This window comes from Nycticebus coucang, chromosome 6, assembly GCF_027406575.1.
Source record: "Nycticebus coucang isolate mNycCou1 chromosome 6, mNycCou1.pri, whole genome shotgun sequence".
NCBI lineage: Eukaryota > Metazoa > Chordata > Mammalia > Primates > Lorisidae > Nycticebus > Nycticebus coucang.
Window position 1 is genome coordinate 53,115,836 of NC_069785.1, and position 15,876 is coordinate 53,131,711.

The window sequence follows — 15,876 nt, forward strand, 5'->3', positions numbered from 1 at the left end:
TGAAAGATTATTTGCTTCAGCAAATTCATTGTTTGCCCAGAAGTTCAAATAGGGAATGAAGTAATTATTTGTGAGTGAAATGCTTTCCACTAACATCCTCATCCCCCTGCAGCAGTTAGTCAGGGCCACAAGCAGATGTATTAGTGTCTGGGGCTTGCAGGCTGCCAGAGCATCACAGGGCTTGCCTAAATCATCCTTTCCGTGGTCAAATTACATGTTTGACCTGAAAGTAAGAGTGTCTTAGATGCTCAAATCCTGTTGGGGCTTAGATGCGAAGGGGCCAACTCCTGCTAGGTGTATGAAGCTAAATAGTAACTTAACATAATGAAGGTGCTCCTGTGGCATAATCCATATTCACAGACAGAGCTACTGAGGTTCAGACTGGTCTGAGGGCATCTGAGTAATTATCAGAATATACACAGCTATGAAGGGAAGAAAGTCTGGGGGACTTGGAACTGAGATCCCTGGTGGAGTCTTGGATCTGGCACTTACTGGGTGCCTTTGGACAAACTCCTCAGCCTTCCTGGGCTTCAGTTTTCACATCAGTGAAATGGGGCCTTCTCTGCCTTTCTTACTGGGTGGGTGAAACAGGATTAATGGATTAATGTTAGAACCTTTGAACCATAGACCCAATCCAGCTCAAGGGTGAGTTTGGTTCAGCTGAGACTGTGTTTTAAGAACATTCGAACTTAAACACCTAAAGGCTTACGTGTTCCTCCCATAGGCCGGGTCATCCAATGTATGTTGCCTGCCTGGTTCCTGTAGACGTCCTCAAGGGAGAACACCACAGTTATAGGTGAGGCCAGCTTTAATGTGGGTAAAATAGGTGGTATTGTTTTAGGGGTTTCTGGAAGGTACCTCCTTTTTTCTCCATCTCTCCTCCCACAAGCCCAGTTTACTGATTTCTGTAATTCTTTTATGCAATGCCCTAGAAAAACAGTAACATCTGTGGCAAGAGAGGATAACATTTTGAGCCTTAGCTACTGTCTGTAACTTAGGTAGATGAGTTTAGCAGATTAAGCATTTTTTGAGAGCACATTTTCACAATGGAACTGGAGACACTAGCCAAGTGTTTGGAGGTAGGTGTGGACACGGGAAGGGAAACTCCACCAAGCAAGTAACAAAGGAATAAGACTGGACGGTGAGGGGGAAAATACCCACCTCATAGTATTGGTGAAAGAAGTAAATGAAAGTGATTGTATAAAGGGCTTTATATAGTAAGAAAGTAACCACAGTTACTACAGTTTACCTGGCCTGCAAGAATGAACTTTCACAGGTGGGTAATATGCTCTCGGCTCTTCCTCTGTCAGAGCCTAACTAGGCTAGACAAGGAAGCCCTTGTCACTGAGTGTCTTCTGTATCTCCACGCCAAACACCTTGCTTTTTGGAAGTAACGACACGAGGTGCTGAAGATTCCATTCATATCTAGAACCCTCGCCAGATGAAGAAGTTGCATAATGGATGTCAATCATAATGGGCTTCTTAGCATTTGCTGATTTGACCAAATTAAGGCAATTTTATGGTTATCATGAAGTCTGCTTTGCACAGTGTACGCTTATAGTAAACCACTGTTTTTTAAAACTACTCCCTGTGTGTTAACGCAGTACCACATCCGGAGTCATAGAGCCTGAAAGGAACTTTAAAAATCACCTGGAGCAAAGGCTCTCAACTTTAATGTCTTGTAGTCTTTCATTGCAAGAAATGTTTTTATTAATACACTAAAATACCAAGGTTTGTGAAACAAACTTTTTGCTTTGGTTAAAAATTAGAGTGGGTTCAAAGTTATTCTTATAATAATTCTTATAATTGTATACCTTATTTGTTTTGCACTTTGAAATGCTTTCTTCATGGAAGAGAGGGGTAGATTGAGTGTATTTAATGGGCTAGATTTGATGAACAGGTGGTCGTCCTGTCCAAATATATTGTTTCTCTTGTCAACCTGATAGGATCAGGGTTATAACCACTGACTAAAAGCTTTAGAAAGGGAATCAGAGTTACCCAGGTAAGCCCTCTCTGGGTTTAGCCCTTGACTTTGTTCTTTGAGCTAAGGGTAAATGAAAGTACCATGAATTCCATTCGACTCATTACATTGACAAAATTTAATGTAGCATGTCTTTCTGCAGGAATAGGTGAGAGATTTAGTCCCCAAGACAAACCATACAGGTGACTGAGTAGGGCCCAGCTAGCATTCTTCCACTGGACCACAGCTGTGTAATATCAATATACTGAGTGATGAAAGGGGCTTGGATTTAGAAAGGGACAATTTCCAACCAGCATTTCTCAGTAATGAGAGGGCTCTCTGAATGTGATTGTTTTCCATTTGGGAGGAGGGCAGTGGGATCTCAATGAAGGCCTGGGAGGAGGTCTGGTACACCTGAGGACAGAAAGGTAGAATCGTTCTCACAGTTTAACAGGGAAAGAGCCCTTATATGAATGCATTTTACTGATTGCTTACACATTTCAGTTATTTGAGAACTGATGAAAATAGAATCCACAGCACATTCAAGAGTGACAATTAAGTATTTATCAATGAGGCAAAATTCTGAAGAGATAACAGGATTTTCTAATACATGTTTGTCCACTACTGAAAAGCCAGTGGATTTCCAAATTCCTTAGGCCAAGCCAATACAAACATATGGATATTTGTCTACACAGGTCAAGCAGTGATAGGCTGAACAACTACCCAGATAACTTGACTGTGGGAGAGTTTGTTCAGACCATTTAGACCAGCACTTCCCCTCTGCCTGTCTGCCCCATGTCCCTCACCCCCGCTCCTGACTCCCAGGTCTCTCCCAATGTAGTTCTGTGTCTGCATTATCTTTACACTATCTCAACTTGCCATTTCATTTGGACTATATAGACACAGGGCTTGGCAACACATATACAGATGAAATACACATAAATGTCCCCAGAGTGTTGGCTGGGTGTTTTCCTCTCTACCATGCAGCTCCAGCCAGAGGCAATGTAAACAGCATGTTACTAATCACCAAGTGAATCAGCTTGGAAAAATTAAATCTCAAATTCCGGCCTTGCTTTTAGGGGTCTAAATTATTTAGATTGTCTGGACCTGACTATAGACGTACTCAGGTTCACAGGCATAGCCCATGTATTTTTAGACCACATAGATGATCGAAATAATCCCAAGTTCAACGTGTCCTTTACTAATGTACATCCTTGAATTCTTAGCATACCTGCCTTTCCACTTGGTTTCTGGATCAGCTGAGAGTTATCTGTGAACAAGAGTGTCTATTAAGAACTGATCTTAGTATGGGGAGTGAGAATGGGGAAGATGAGGACGGATCACAAAGTAAATAGCTCCTGCTCAAGCAGATTAAACTCTCATTTTATACCCAGCTGTTGCCTTACTGCTAGACAGTAGAATGAAAAGAATATTCAGGCTCGGCACCCGTGGCACAGTGGTTATGGCGCCGGCCACATACACCGAGGGTGGCGGGTTCAAACCCAGCCTGGGCCAGCTAAACAATAATGACAACTGCAACAAAAAATAGCTGGGCATTATGGTGGGCACCTGTAGTCCCAGCTGCTTGGGAAGCTGAAGCAAGAGAATCACTTGGGCCTAAGAGTTTGAGGTTGCTGTGAGCTGTGATACCATGGCACTCTACCGAGGGCAACATAGTGAAACTGTTTCAAAAAAAAAAAAAAAACAACAGTCAAATGGGACGAGATTTCAATCAACTCAATGGCAAACATCTACGTGTTTGAAAATAAGTTTAATTTTTTAGATTTTCAATGACATTCAATAGATACGATCAGATTGGCTATATAACACAAGTATATTGGCGTTTGGAAAATGAATCCACTTATTTGATTCCCTCTAGAGAGCTAATTTCAAAGTAAACATGCAATGATTCAATAAACTAAATAACTGCTAAGTCTCTCTCAGGTAACTGTTAAATCTGAGGTAGGATAAAAAAAAATAGAGGGGTTCTCCTCTGATGACTTTCTTTACTGATCTGTTTCTCTTGGCTTTTGGGGCCATGGAACAAAAGTGGGGGAGAAAATGTCAGGGGAGGAAGATAATAAGATGAGATGAACAGTCCTTAGAAGTTCGAACCCACTGGTTCAAATTAGATGCAGACGTAGAGAATGTTCCTCTCCCTATCACTGAGGCTGACGTAAGAGCTGATGGAAGCCATATCTAAAGTTAACCCTCAATAGCCACCCTAATTAAACTAAGCAACAATGCAAATATGCAAAAAGGATTTGGACTTGAATTTGAAATGCATCACGTGGATTCCCTCCCCCAACCCTCCCACCCCCGCCCCAAAAGCAGGTGTAAGGTTCTCATTGTATTTTACTCAGGCTATTACTAAGGTAGCTTGCACTGTGAATCTGCACCCATCATAGCAGAGGTAAGTGAATGAGGCCTGGATTTGAGGCTGGGAAAAGATATCCTCCAGTTTAACTTTTGTCCCAGATGGAGCACGTGTGGGTAAACAGGCGTTAACTGGGCATAATTCGTGGGAATTTCAAGTGTGGAATTTTTGAGCATTTCTCCAAAGACTATGAAATCTGCTGTCCCACCCAGTGAAACCAAATTACTTTTATTCACACTAGCAGGTGTGTTTGGCCCCAGTCCCCAGACATTAGCTTGGCTTTTCTAATAAACTTGAGTACTTCTGTCCGGGACATTAAAATGCCTTTGGAAATCCAATGGGAAACAAGATGTATTTTTTTTTCTGACGGCCTACGGTCTCCGAAGCACACTGTGTGGAATTTGATCTTAGAGCTGTGGTTTCTTCACTGACTATTTCCCCTGCAAACTCCTGGCCCCTGTCTTTTCTCTTGCAGCCTAGTTCTGAGTTGAACAAGAGCAGATGACTGACAGCTCCCATCTTGCTACCAGCCTATAGGAGGCCTTGCTATAAAACACCATGCAGCACAGAATATTCACTCTGAGAATGACACTATTGGCAAGGATGGATGATGTGCACATGAACTACTGATGAAAAGTGCTCTGGGGGGAGGAGGGGAGCAACCTCTTTAGTGTTCCAGGCATTTGTCTGCGTTTCTTGGGACAAAGATCATTTCCAGCATGTTGTCTGTCTCATCTGGGTGTAAGGACAGGTCATTTTTTTTCTGCATGTTCTCAACACACCCTCCTTTCTGTGTCTCCACGTGGAATCGTGTCAGAAACGTGGCCAGCATGGTTTTCATCATCACCATGGCGATATACTTTCCTGCACAGGCACGAGGCCCAAATCCAAATGGCTGAAAATACCTGTAAGGAACCTGTGGAAATGATCAGACAGTTAGCCAGACTGCTAAAGGCTAGAGTCATGCAGTCTCTGTTTGATTCATTCTGAAAACACTGGGCAGTCAGAACACCGTTCTGGGGTCTCAGCCACTCTACCCCTTCTCTGAGATGAACAACTGCAACTCAAATAAGCCCCGTTGCCCTGTCTCCATCCCCTTCCTTACAAGGGGTTTGATGCACCCCGTGTAATACAGACTCAACCTCACAGAGTCCCCAGTTTTGTGTTTCATGTAAGTGTGCTGGGGTAATGCAGACCATTTTATTATAGCATTAGCATATCCAACTAGCTCTGTAACATAGCCACAGCTTTACTACCATTTTTGCAAGTCACTAAGACAAAGATTTCTGGTGTGTGGTGCCATGTAACCAGAAGAGGGACAAATGCAAGCAAAAAATGCAGATTCCTGGCCTAGCAGGGCTAATTATCCATTTTTAGCTATGCAGAAAATAATGAAACCACATCGTTTTTCCATATCTAAGCTTATATAGTGCCTGGCACATGTTGGATATTCAGTAGATTTTGTTGACCAATTGGCTGATTTACCTACCATTAGCTGGTCTGCTGTGTAGAAATAATGAATTAGAATACTGGATGAGTTAACGTCATGTTTCTACTGCATATTAAAATGGAAAAGAGGGCACTGAGGGAACTAACTGGATAATTAAGGTTTAAAAACATTGTTGCCTAGAATTCGATGTAATTGAGGCAGAATATTCAGTAAACATCAATGATAGAAAAAGCAGCAGCTGATTCTCTTCTAATTGCCGATTCCTATTCAGAATGGGGCCTGCTGCTCATGGGACTATTTGATAAACCAAAGGTACATTGCCAAATCTTTAGGTTTCGTTGGATTTCCATCTGAGGCGGAAGCGGACTCTGCTCACATGGTGCTATAGTTAAACCTGATGACATGTGACAAGTTTAAATAGAAAAGTAGGTTGGTTGGGTTAAACAAAATCTGCCTCATTGTAGCCAAATTAAGGGCCTTGGTTTTTCAGGTTTTGACCTGTTGTCTGGCCCCCATGTAGACACTTCTCAGAACTGGAGATCCAGTATCCTTGGCTTGGGGGTGAATATGGTAGCTCCGCTCCAAGTCAGGGAACATCTGTGCCCTTGGTGGGGAAGCAGACGGGGAGGAGTAAAAGAATGTAATGTGTATGGTGCAGACAGAACCCAAGTGGATTCAACAACTGACATTTTCAAGAGTGGTTTTAAGGAAGGGCTCTTACATTCTTTGCAAAGTTTTCAAGAGTAAATTCATTGGGCTTGGGGAAAAACTCAAGTCTGTGCATTCTTCCAATATTCAAGATAATATTAGTCCCTTTCTTCACCGGGTAGCCATCAATTACATCATCTTCTAAGGCTCTGCGCATGACCAAGTCCACGACAGGCTGGTACCGCATGCTCTCATAAATGAAGTTCTCCACCACTTTTAATTTTTGCATATCATTAATTCTTATGTCTCTTTCACCTGTGGGATCAGATAAAAAGAACAAAGAAGGTAAGTTTTAATATGTGATGAGCATTAAAGCTCTTAAAGAACAGTTTGCTCATGGGTGAAAAAATTGTCTATAGCTCTAACACATGCCAGCAAACCAGGGCCAAAAATGTTATGTTTGGTCCACAGAGTGTTTTATAGAAAATCAGGTGTGAGGCTAATTATCTTTTTTGTTTGTTTGTTTAAACAAAGTCTCACTCTCTTGTCCTAGGCTAGATTGCTATGGCATCATAGCGCACAGTAACCTCAAACTCTTGGGCTCACATGATCCTCTTGCCTCAGCTTCCTAATTAGCTGGGACTACAGTGCCCACCATAACACCTGGCTTCTTTTTTCTATTATGAGTAGAGACAGGGTCTCGCTCTTGGCTCAGGCTGGTCTCATACCTAGTCTGCTTCAAACATTAGTCTTACCAGGGTAGCCCCTGAAGTCTTTGAAGCAATCCACCTGCCTTGGGCCTCCCAGAGTGCTAGGATAACAGGCGTGAGTCATTGTGCCTGGCTTGAAGCCAATTATCTTAAAACCTGAGGGATTTTAGAGAAAAGCCTGGATTTCCAGAAAAATCAGAAAACTTGGTGGCACTGGAACCACATTTCCACATGGCAACAGTGGGCTGAAGTCGAGTGGCTGATTCTCCTTTGGAGGGGCATACCATCTGCATTTCCACGTAGACCACACCTAGTTCGCTTCAAACATTAGTCTTCTCAGGGTGGCCTCTGAAGTCTTTGAGGTTTTGTCCCCTTTGTAGGGGACATCTGTTCCCATTCTTGATTTGTGAGCAAACTAGCACCATCTCAGATTAGCCTGACAGTGGTCAAAGAGACTCAGATTACTACTGGGCATGGCAAAGCTTCAGAGCATCTACAAATGGGCTGCAGAATCAAAAAATATTTTGCAGAATCAAAAATAGCCCAGGCTCCTGAGGCAGACCTGGAAGGCAAGATGATGGAGCAGGTGACCAAAGGCGTTGATTAGGAAGTAAGCACCATGTCTGTGTATGGCACATGGGGATGGGGGGGTGGGGCACAGACACACATGCAAATGGCTCGGCTGCTTTTGCATCATTGCAGAGGTCTGTCGAAGCATCAGGGAATAGCAAGAGGCACAAATGCTTTTTACCTCTCAAGCAAATTGTATTGAACGTGTATTACAGGCACATGGTCTCAAAAGCCACTTTCGCATTGTCCCTTGAACACCCTCCTTCTGTGGTGCCCTCTTTCTTCACTCCCTTGAGCTCATTGAGTTCTCTCTCTCCCACCAGCTCATGAGCCCCACGAGTGCAGGGATGACACTGGCTTGTTCGTCACCGTCCCTCTGCACCTGGCGCAGGACCTGGTAACCTGACAGGAGGCACTCAAGATAACATTCCGGAGTTTGGAGCCAAAATGTTGTTCTGCACCTTGCAATTTCCCACCTATGTGAGGCATCTGCAGATCCCTCTTCTCATATATTAAATTTCCCCTTATTTTTAACAATTTCAAGCAGAAGTCACATAGTTCTTAAAAGATGGTGCCCTTCCACAACCAAATAACTTGCGTCACAGAGGCTGCAAAAAGTCAAGAGAGGGCAGTCTGCATCAAGAGCTACCTCTTTATATCTTTAAGAAGTATGTTCCTAAAAAGATGACTCAGGTAAGGGAGGTTTCACGTAAGAAATTCTGCTTTCTACCAGGAAGTGATTCTGATCTGGAAAGGGCTGAGTGGGGGCGGGGGCTCCCTGCAGAGGAGGTGAAGAGGGAGGCATCCCTGGACTGAGAGAAATACACCCCCCCACTGCCTTGGGTGTCACCCTCTCCTTCCCTTTCTGCCACCAACTAGAAGTTTGTTGAGAAAGGGCTGCTGGGATCTGAAATGCTGCCCTCAACGCCAGATAGCCATGTACCTGGGTGGACCCACAAAAGCCTTTGCAGCTGATAGGCAGGCAGGATGCTGTGCATGGTCCTGTGTTTTTATTAAACAGACAAATCCAACCACAGATACGCGTGTGTGCATGTACACAGAAAAAGATCTTGACGAATACACAGCAAAGCATTAGTTACTGCCAGGGAGCGGGGATGAGGCTGGGAGGAGAGTGGAAGGGACTACTTGCTGCTTTATACACCTCTCTGTTATTTGCATTTTGTCAATGAGCAGGTATTGTATTTATGATTTTTTTTTTTTTTGAAAAACACAAAGAACTACCTTTTCAACCCATCCGACACAATCAAAGGGTGACAGAGTGGCTTGCTTTATTATTCCGGGTGGACTATAATTTGTCTTTGACCTAAGAAGCTGACATTCAGAACAAACTGCTTTTTTTTTTTTTTTTTGTTGTTGTTGTTGTTGTTGAGACAGGATCCCACCCTATGCCCCTGAGTAGAGTGCAGTGGGCGTGGTAGCTCACCGCAACCTCAGACTCGGGCTGCGGACACCCCGCTGCCTCTGCCTCCGGAAGCCGCTGGGATTACAGGCGCTCCCCACGGTGCCCAGCTGGGTTTTTCCATTTTTTTTCATGAGTCGGGGTCTCACTGTCCCTCAGGCGAGTCTAGAACTCCTGAGCTCAAGCAATTCTCCCTCCTCAGCCTCCCACAGTGCTGGGATTACAGGCATGAGCCACCGTGCCCGGCACAAACTGCTTTTTAAGCTCTACGATTAATCTGACACATTCTTACCAAGAACAGTCTGGATTTCCTCCAACAACGCCTCTTCAACCTTAGGGTGCTTCGCGATGAGAAATAGCATGAAGAACAGGGAGACGGACATGGTGTCGGGGGCCGCGATCAGCATTTCCAGGATGCACTGGTTCACGTTCTCTTTTGTCATGTCGCCACGTTTCTGAACAATTGAAAGAGGGGGAAGAACTGGAAAGGTGAATCATTTCCAGAAATAAGGGGACGTGATCCTCGAGTAGCAACGACCCCAACAAAATGAAATCATAAAAACTACCTGTTGCTTGTAATTGACTATGAGCATCTTACATGACAGTTCTCAGCTGAGAAACAGTCGAGCCCATCACCTGTGTATGTCTCTGGTACTCCCCTCCTGTTTTCCTATTTTGTATTGGGACACAGAGTAGTTTCAACCTCAAAGGTCCGTCTTACTGAATTGTCTAATGCATGGACTATTTGAGTTGGGTATTACAGAACCGCTAGAGAAAATACTTAAAAGCAGAAATATGCAACAAATACAAAAGTGGACTTTACACCCACACAGAACCAGTCATGATACATGTTGTACAGGAATTCTAGTTGGTCCAGGTCAGTACCTCGGCAAGAATCAAATCAGTGGCAAAGTCCATGGATTCTTCCAGTTTCTCTGCTGTAGAAATCCTGTGTCTTTTTTCTTCTATCAGAACTTCTATGGCATCTTTCAATTCCTTGCTGAAAGACAAGGTCCAATAGAGTCTATTTGTACTCAGTTTAGACATCTAGCAAAATAGATTTGCCATTCATTTGCCATTTGTTTAAATCAAACAGTCTACTGCAAATGAAGCCATTGGTGCTCATAAACAAGTGAATTTCTTTTTCTTTGCAAATACCATATACATGTTATATATACAGATTTTTAGATATTGGTAGCAAACCAAAGCTGTGACTTCTAGTTAGGGGTTTAAAAACTGATACCAAAGGCTAAGTCTAACCATATTTTTCAATTTCTTATTTGGCAGGCACACTATTTAAATTAAAAAACAAGACCCCAAAACCCATGAATGTCTCAGTGGGGGAGGGGGCATGCACTCTTCAATTTGCCACAGGGTCCCCCATTGCCTGTTGTCTGATATCCTCACAGCCCACTTTTATTTCCTGCCTCTGAAGACTACTGAGTTGGAGATTCCTGTTCTAGACAGTAAACGCAAGTGACTGAGTATTATTCTTGATATTTATTCTCATAGTTTGTAGTTTCTGCCACACAGTAAGCACTAAGGAACTGTTTGCCGACTGAATGACTAGCTGCCTAAACGTGTCTATGTATTTGGCAGCAGGGTTAAGGAAAAAGCCTCTTAGAGGGCTCAGGTTCTAGTCTAGGTTGTTCCCTTTCCATATACCCTAAGTCTCTGAGCCCTAAATCTCCTTTAAAATGAAGGGACCAGACTAGACGAATAATAAATCACATTGCATCTAGATTCTATTAGTCGTGCCTCTGTCCTTAAGTGTATGTGTTCATTGCAAATGTATTGTTTCCTGATCCCAGGAAACAATATTTTCTGTATTACATTAAATGTCTAATCTTTTTGTCAAATTCTTATTGACAGGGCCACTGTCAATGCTGATCCATTGCTCCCCTGAATATTTACTGAACATCCCTGACACGTAAGGAACAGATATTCCCTCCATTGCTGGGCTGTCGAGTGCCCTTCCTACTAGTGGACAATGCTCATATTGTTTCTGTCTGAGCAACAGCCCCTAAATGGTCTGAGAGATATTGGAATGGCTCCAGACTCCAAGTTCATAGAGAGTTCCTTGAAGGAACTACAGCCACTATTGATCATTTATTTTCTCCCTGGGCCCAGAATACAAATTTTTGCATCAGCATATTGGAATGCCCACTGGGATCCCTCTACGTAGAAGGGATGGCTCTACGTAGATGTATGCATCTGAATTAATATGCCTTTCAAAACTGGGAGAATTGATTTCAATGAGAGTTTCCAGGAAATAGGAAATCTCTGACTTACAAATAGGTGTCACAGGGGATGCATCTGTAAGCCTGGTGTTTGGAATTCTGAATGCATTTTGCACCAAAACAATGGTGGCAAGGTTACCAGCGCAGCATACAAACAACTATTTAAAGTGGATTATGTGGCTGAAAAGCCTTAACTTTGCCACAATAAAAATTAGGTAACAATAGTGCTATAAAATTTGAAAATTAAAAGAGGCAAACATATAAACTTGAATAGAGAGAGATGTCTCAGTATCCTTCCCAGAGATATATTTTTATGATATCATTCTTGTAAGAAGAGATTAATCCAGCCCTGGCCAAAAACTGTAAGAAGAGATTAAAAGATTTCTCCAGGTTTTCATCACTCCAGGACAGTGATTTTCAACTGGAGTGTAGCAGCACACTGGTATACTGAGAAATTTTTATAGATCGTCAATTGAATTATTTTCAAAAGAAGTTCAACGCACAGTAAGTATATTCTTTTTCTTTTTTTGATCAACAAAATTTAAATGTGCCGTGGAAGTTTAACTATAGGTTCAAGTGTGCCATGAGGTAAAAAAGGTTGAAAAACATTGCTCTAGGACACGGGAGCTATAAATTAGAACACTAACCACTGTCCAATGGGGTGCATAGAGGGAATGTTGCTGAGCTAATTTCTATAGAAACCTAAGAGAAACCATCATCATCTAACGCAATAAGTTTCCGTAGACCAAATGGCCAAGAAGGCGGCTAAACTAATGACCAAGAACTATATAATGAGACTCTTCCCTTCACTGTCACCGCCTCCACATCTGATCTCGGTGAAGAAATGACTCCTTTATCTAATTCATTCAAGTCATAGTAAGCTCTGTTGGAAATAAAATGAAATGTATCATGTCTAAAACAGTCACCTAATACTCAATAACCACTTGAAAAATATATAAAAGAATATCAAAAAAAAAAAAAAGAATACCAAGTTGGCTTCCTCCCTAGAAACTAAAATTACTGAATTTCAAGATCCACAAATAGAATAAAGTTGGGTCTTAGAACAACATTGGGAACTTTTAGAGATGGGAACTTAAGACGGAGGGACTGCTGAGGAGGATGTGAGCAGAGGGAAGGAGGGAACTAACATGTTTAGTGCCCACCAGGTTCTATGCTCTAGCTAATTCTTCTACGGATATGATCTCATTGATGTGTACTGTACTCTAGAAGGTAGGTTTTATTTATTTTTTTTTTTTGAAGGGGTAAATGTTTATTACATGTTAAGCTGTGAAAAGCGGGACAGTAAATGAGATATAATAAAGGCATAGATTCACTGTATAATCAACAAACAAGAAAACCCAGGGAGCATCTGACCATCTAATTTATTCTACAGGTAAGACAGATGAGACTCAGATGAGATACAGCCCCATATATTTTATTATTTTTTTGAGATGGAGTCTTACTATGTCACGCTCGGTAGAGTGCTGTGGCATCATAGCTCACAGCAACTTCAAACACTTGGGCTTAAGTGATTCTCTTGCCTCAGCTTCCCAAGTAGCTAGGACTATAGGTGCCTGCTATAAGGCCCGGCTATTTGTTGTTGTTGTTGTTGTCATTGTTGTTTAGCAAGCCCCGGCTGGGTTTGAACCCACCAGCCTTGATATATGTGGCTGGTGCCCTAACCACTGAGCAACAGGCGCCGAGCCCATTTTGTATTTTAAATAACTTCCAAAAGCCACTTGGCGGTAGAGACAGGACACAAACTAGGACTGCCTGCTATGGGCTTCCCACTGGTGGTTAGCTGGCTACTGGTACAAACTAAAAACCGGGCTCTGTCTAGTTTTCTGCTGGTCTAGTCTAAGACCAAAACAAAGCCATTCAATGACAGCTTCAGGGCCTCCAAACCACAAGATAAACAACTAAAAATAATTACACATTTAATCGAGGTTTACTTTATTTACTAAGAAAAATATTCTTCTGAGACTACTGTCCATATTACAAGTTGAATTATGTTAAACTTATTCAGAAACAACACAACCATAAATTGATTCCGTATCCATTTTTTCTAGTTAGGCAAAGAGAGTTTTGATACAATGAGAGGATCAGTGAACCCTTTTCTTCAACTCAAAAATACACTGCGGCATCCTAGTTCCAGGGATCAAATTCTCAGACCACACACTAAACCTCCCACCCCCCATTCCTGAGAAGCTGCAGCGCCAAAGGCTGCTTTCACTATTTGGCCAAATGCATGAGAAATTTAATCAACAGCTCCCTGTGGGTTCTGGAGAGCAGAAAACTTACCAAAGAGGCCAATAACAACAGCAACGGCACAGGGGTAAAAACCACAAGCTGATTGTACTCGTAAATCTTTCGAACTGGTCTTACTTACACGGACTTTTCATATTTTTTGTATAGCCAAGAAATCTTAAAGAAGATGTCTGGTTTGATTAGAAGAGCTTGCCATGCATCAAAATAACCCTGGATTTTAACCACAATGGCAGTTTCTGGGAGGAGAAAAAAAAAAAAAGAACAGAGCAGTTGAGCAAAATATGAGCCTAAGAAGGATGCTCTGAGCAGGGAACATTCCCCATAAACTCTCCTGCCAGTCTAGGAAACAAGCTGAGCAAAATGCCACCCTCTTTGGGCTTTTAAACCATGTGAATGCCACTAGACAAACTGAACGCCAATTTATTCTGTTTGGACCTAAATTGATCCAGTTAACCCAGGAGTCGTCAGTTTCCACGCTTGTGTTTGGGACACAGTCAGAATCTCACATACCCTCCCTTTGGCCAAGACTTCGATTCTCTCCCATTTTTTTTCTGGACAAAGGGGACTGGTAATTATGGCAGTTGTGGTCTTGAGTCTGGCACCTGGGGGGCAGGGGAGGGGGAAGGTGGTAAAAAGCAGAGCCTATCAGGCAGGTCATAGCCACATTTTAGCTTCATTTGGTGTTAGGTAAGCAGAGCCATGAAACTGGCAATCTACTTAGATTACACAACTAATTAATAGCTCCTAACTGTATTCTCACCTCATAGGGCTTTATTCATTTTTTTCATAGCCCTCATCACATGGTTTTCACATTTATTATAATCAGTCCATAGTATAGAACTCATCTTAGTTTTTCAATGCCTTGTCCATGCATGGTCAGCTTAATGAATACTTTTTAATTAAATTGAATATTAGAGGGAAGAAAAAACCTGCTTTTTCAAATTATACCGTATCAATACACAAAAAGGAAGGGAACAGACAATTATTTTCAACTGCCAAATACTAGCCGCCATGCCAAGTGAAAGAGATTTTCGTGAAAGAGATTTTTAATTAAATCCTTACAATCTTGCCAGGGGAGTGGTAGTGTCATTGTTTTACAGTTGAAGAAAGTACAAGTCATGGAAATTAAGAAGCTTGCCCAACGACACACGGCCAGCGTGGGGGGCAGACCACTAGGCTGGAGCTCCGTCTGCTCCACCTCAGAGTGATGCAGGGTGGTATCCGTTCATCTCTGGGTCCCTTTGGGCAAATTAAGAGTTTAACAAGAACCCAGTGAAAAGGGAAATCAGCATAACTCTGTGTGGGTGATGCAGAGTCTCCAGCATCACAGAGATTTACCACTCCCTTTAAGATGATCCTACTTAACCATCTGGGCAGAGGGTGAATCCAGGAGCCTGGGCTTATACAGTGTGCCTGTCTAACTTTAGAAGCAATGTCTGTGGAACAAGTCGGCCGCAGTGGCGTCAGTGGCAGTGTCTGGAAGGGGATCAGACAAGGGAGTGTGATCAAAAATTCTCCAAATGAGTGGGGCCTCCCGCTCAAATGGCAATCAGATGAAGTTCCTACAGCTCTTGTAAGGAGGAGTTCAGTAAGGGCGATGAGGTGGTGAGAGCTGGAGAAGCAAAGAGAGCTTGACTGTTTGTCCAAATGTGGTAGCTCAGGCAGCACGTGTTGTGGCTCAGGTGGTTGGGGCAAGCGTTGAAAATCTGCTTTGTTCCTCTCCCTGTGGGACTGTGCCGATCCTCAGGACCGGGACTGGCTCGTGGCCTCTCTTCATCTGAGGTGTGTTCACATGTCCTCTCTGCAGGGGCAATTTCTGATCACGCTCTCCAAGGTGGTCGTGCCTAATCCCACCAACCTTCTCCTTCAGTATCTGCCCTCTTTCCCTGCTTTGATTTTTTCTTCAAGACACTCATTATTCCCTAATATCTTACTAGACTTACTATGACTGTCCTCCTCCCTACCAGACTGTAAGCACCTTGAAGGCAAGATTTGGACCCGTCTCGATCCCTGCTCTGTCCCCAGAACCTAGAATCATGCCTGGCATAAAACAGGCAACAACAAATGTCTGCTGAATGAGTGAGTATATGAATCAGTAAACATGGCTGTAATTAACTCAGGAAAATCACATGAAGGCTGGACATACCCAGTGTCAACAGCAGAATGGAACTAATCCAAATGGTGAATGTTGGTTTTTCGGTGGTGGTAGAGTCGTACACACATGCTTTAATGT

General features: G+C 42.8%; 1 protein-coding gene across 3 annotated transcripts in view; it reads right to left on the minus strand.

Annotated features, from left to right (window-relative positions):
* Positions 1-3,723: 3,723 nt before the first annotated feature.
* LOC128588103 (aromatase) overlaps positions 3,724-15,876 on the minus strand; it is a 93,948-nt gene continuing 81,795 nt past the window's right edge. For 2 of the 3 annotated variants that reach the window (XM_053594726.1, XM_053594727.1), the window contains exons 6-10: positions 13,765-13,879; positions 10,021-10,135; positions 9,428-9,590; positions 6,509-6,750; positions 3,724-5,253 (exon numbers count right to left, since the gene is read on the minus strand). In XM_053594726.1, coding sequence (XP_053450701.1) covers positions 5,005-5,253; positions 6,509-6,750; positions 9,428-9,590; positions 10,021-10,135; positions 13,765-13,879 — 884 coding nt within the window. In that variant the 3' untranslated portion in view covers positions 3,724-5,004. Of the gene's footprint in view, positions 5,254-6,470; positions 6,751-9,427; positions 9,591-10,020; positions 10,136-13,764; positions 13,880-15,876 lie in introns of those variants that run through there. The other variant, XM_053594728.1, reaches the window with a different exon arrangement.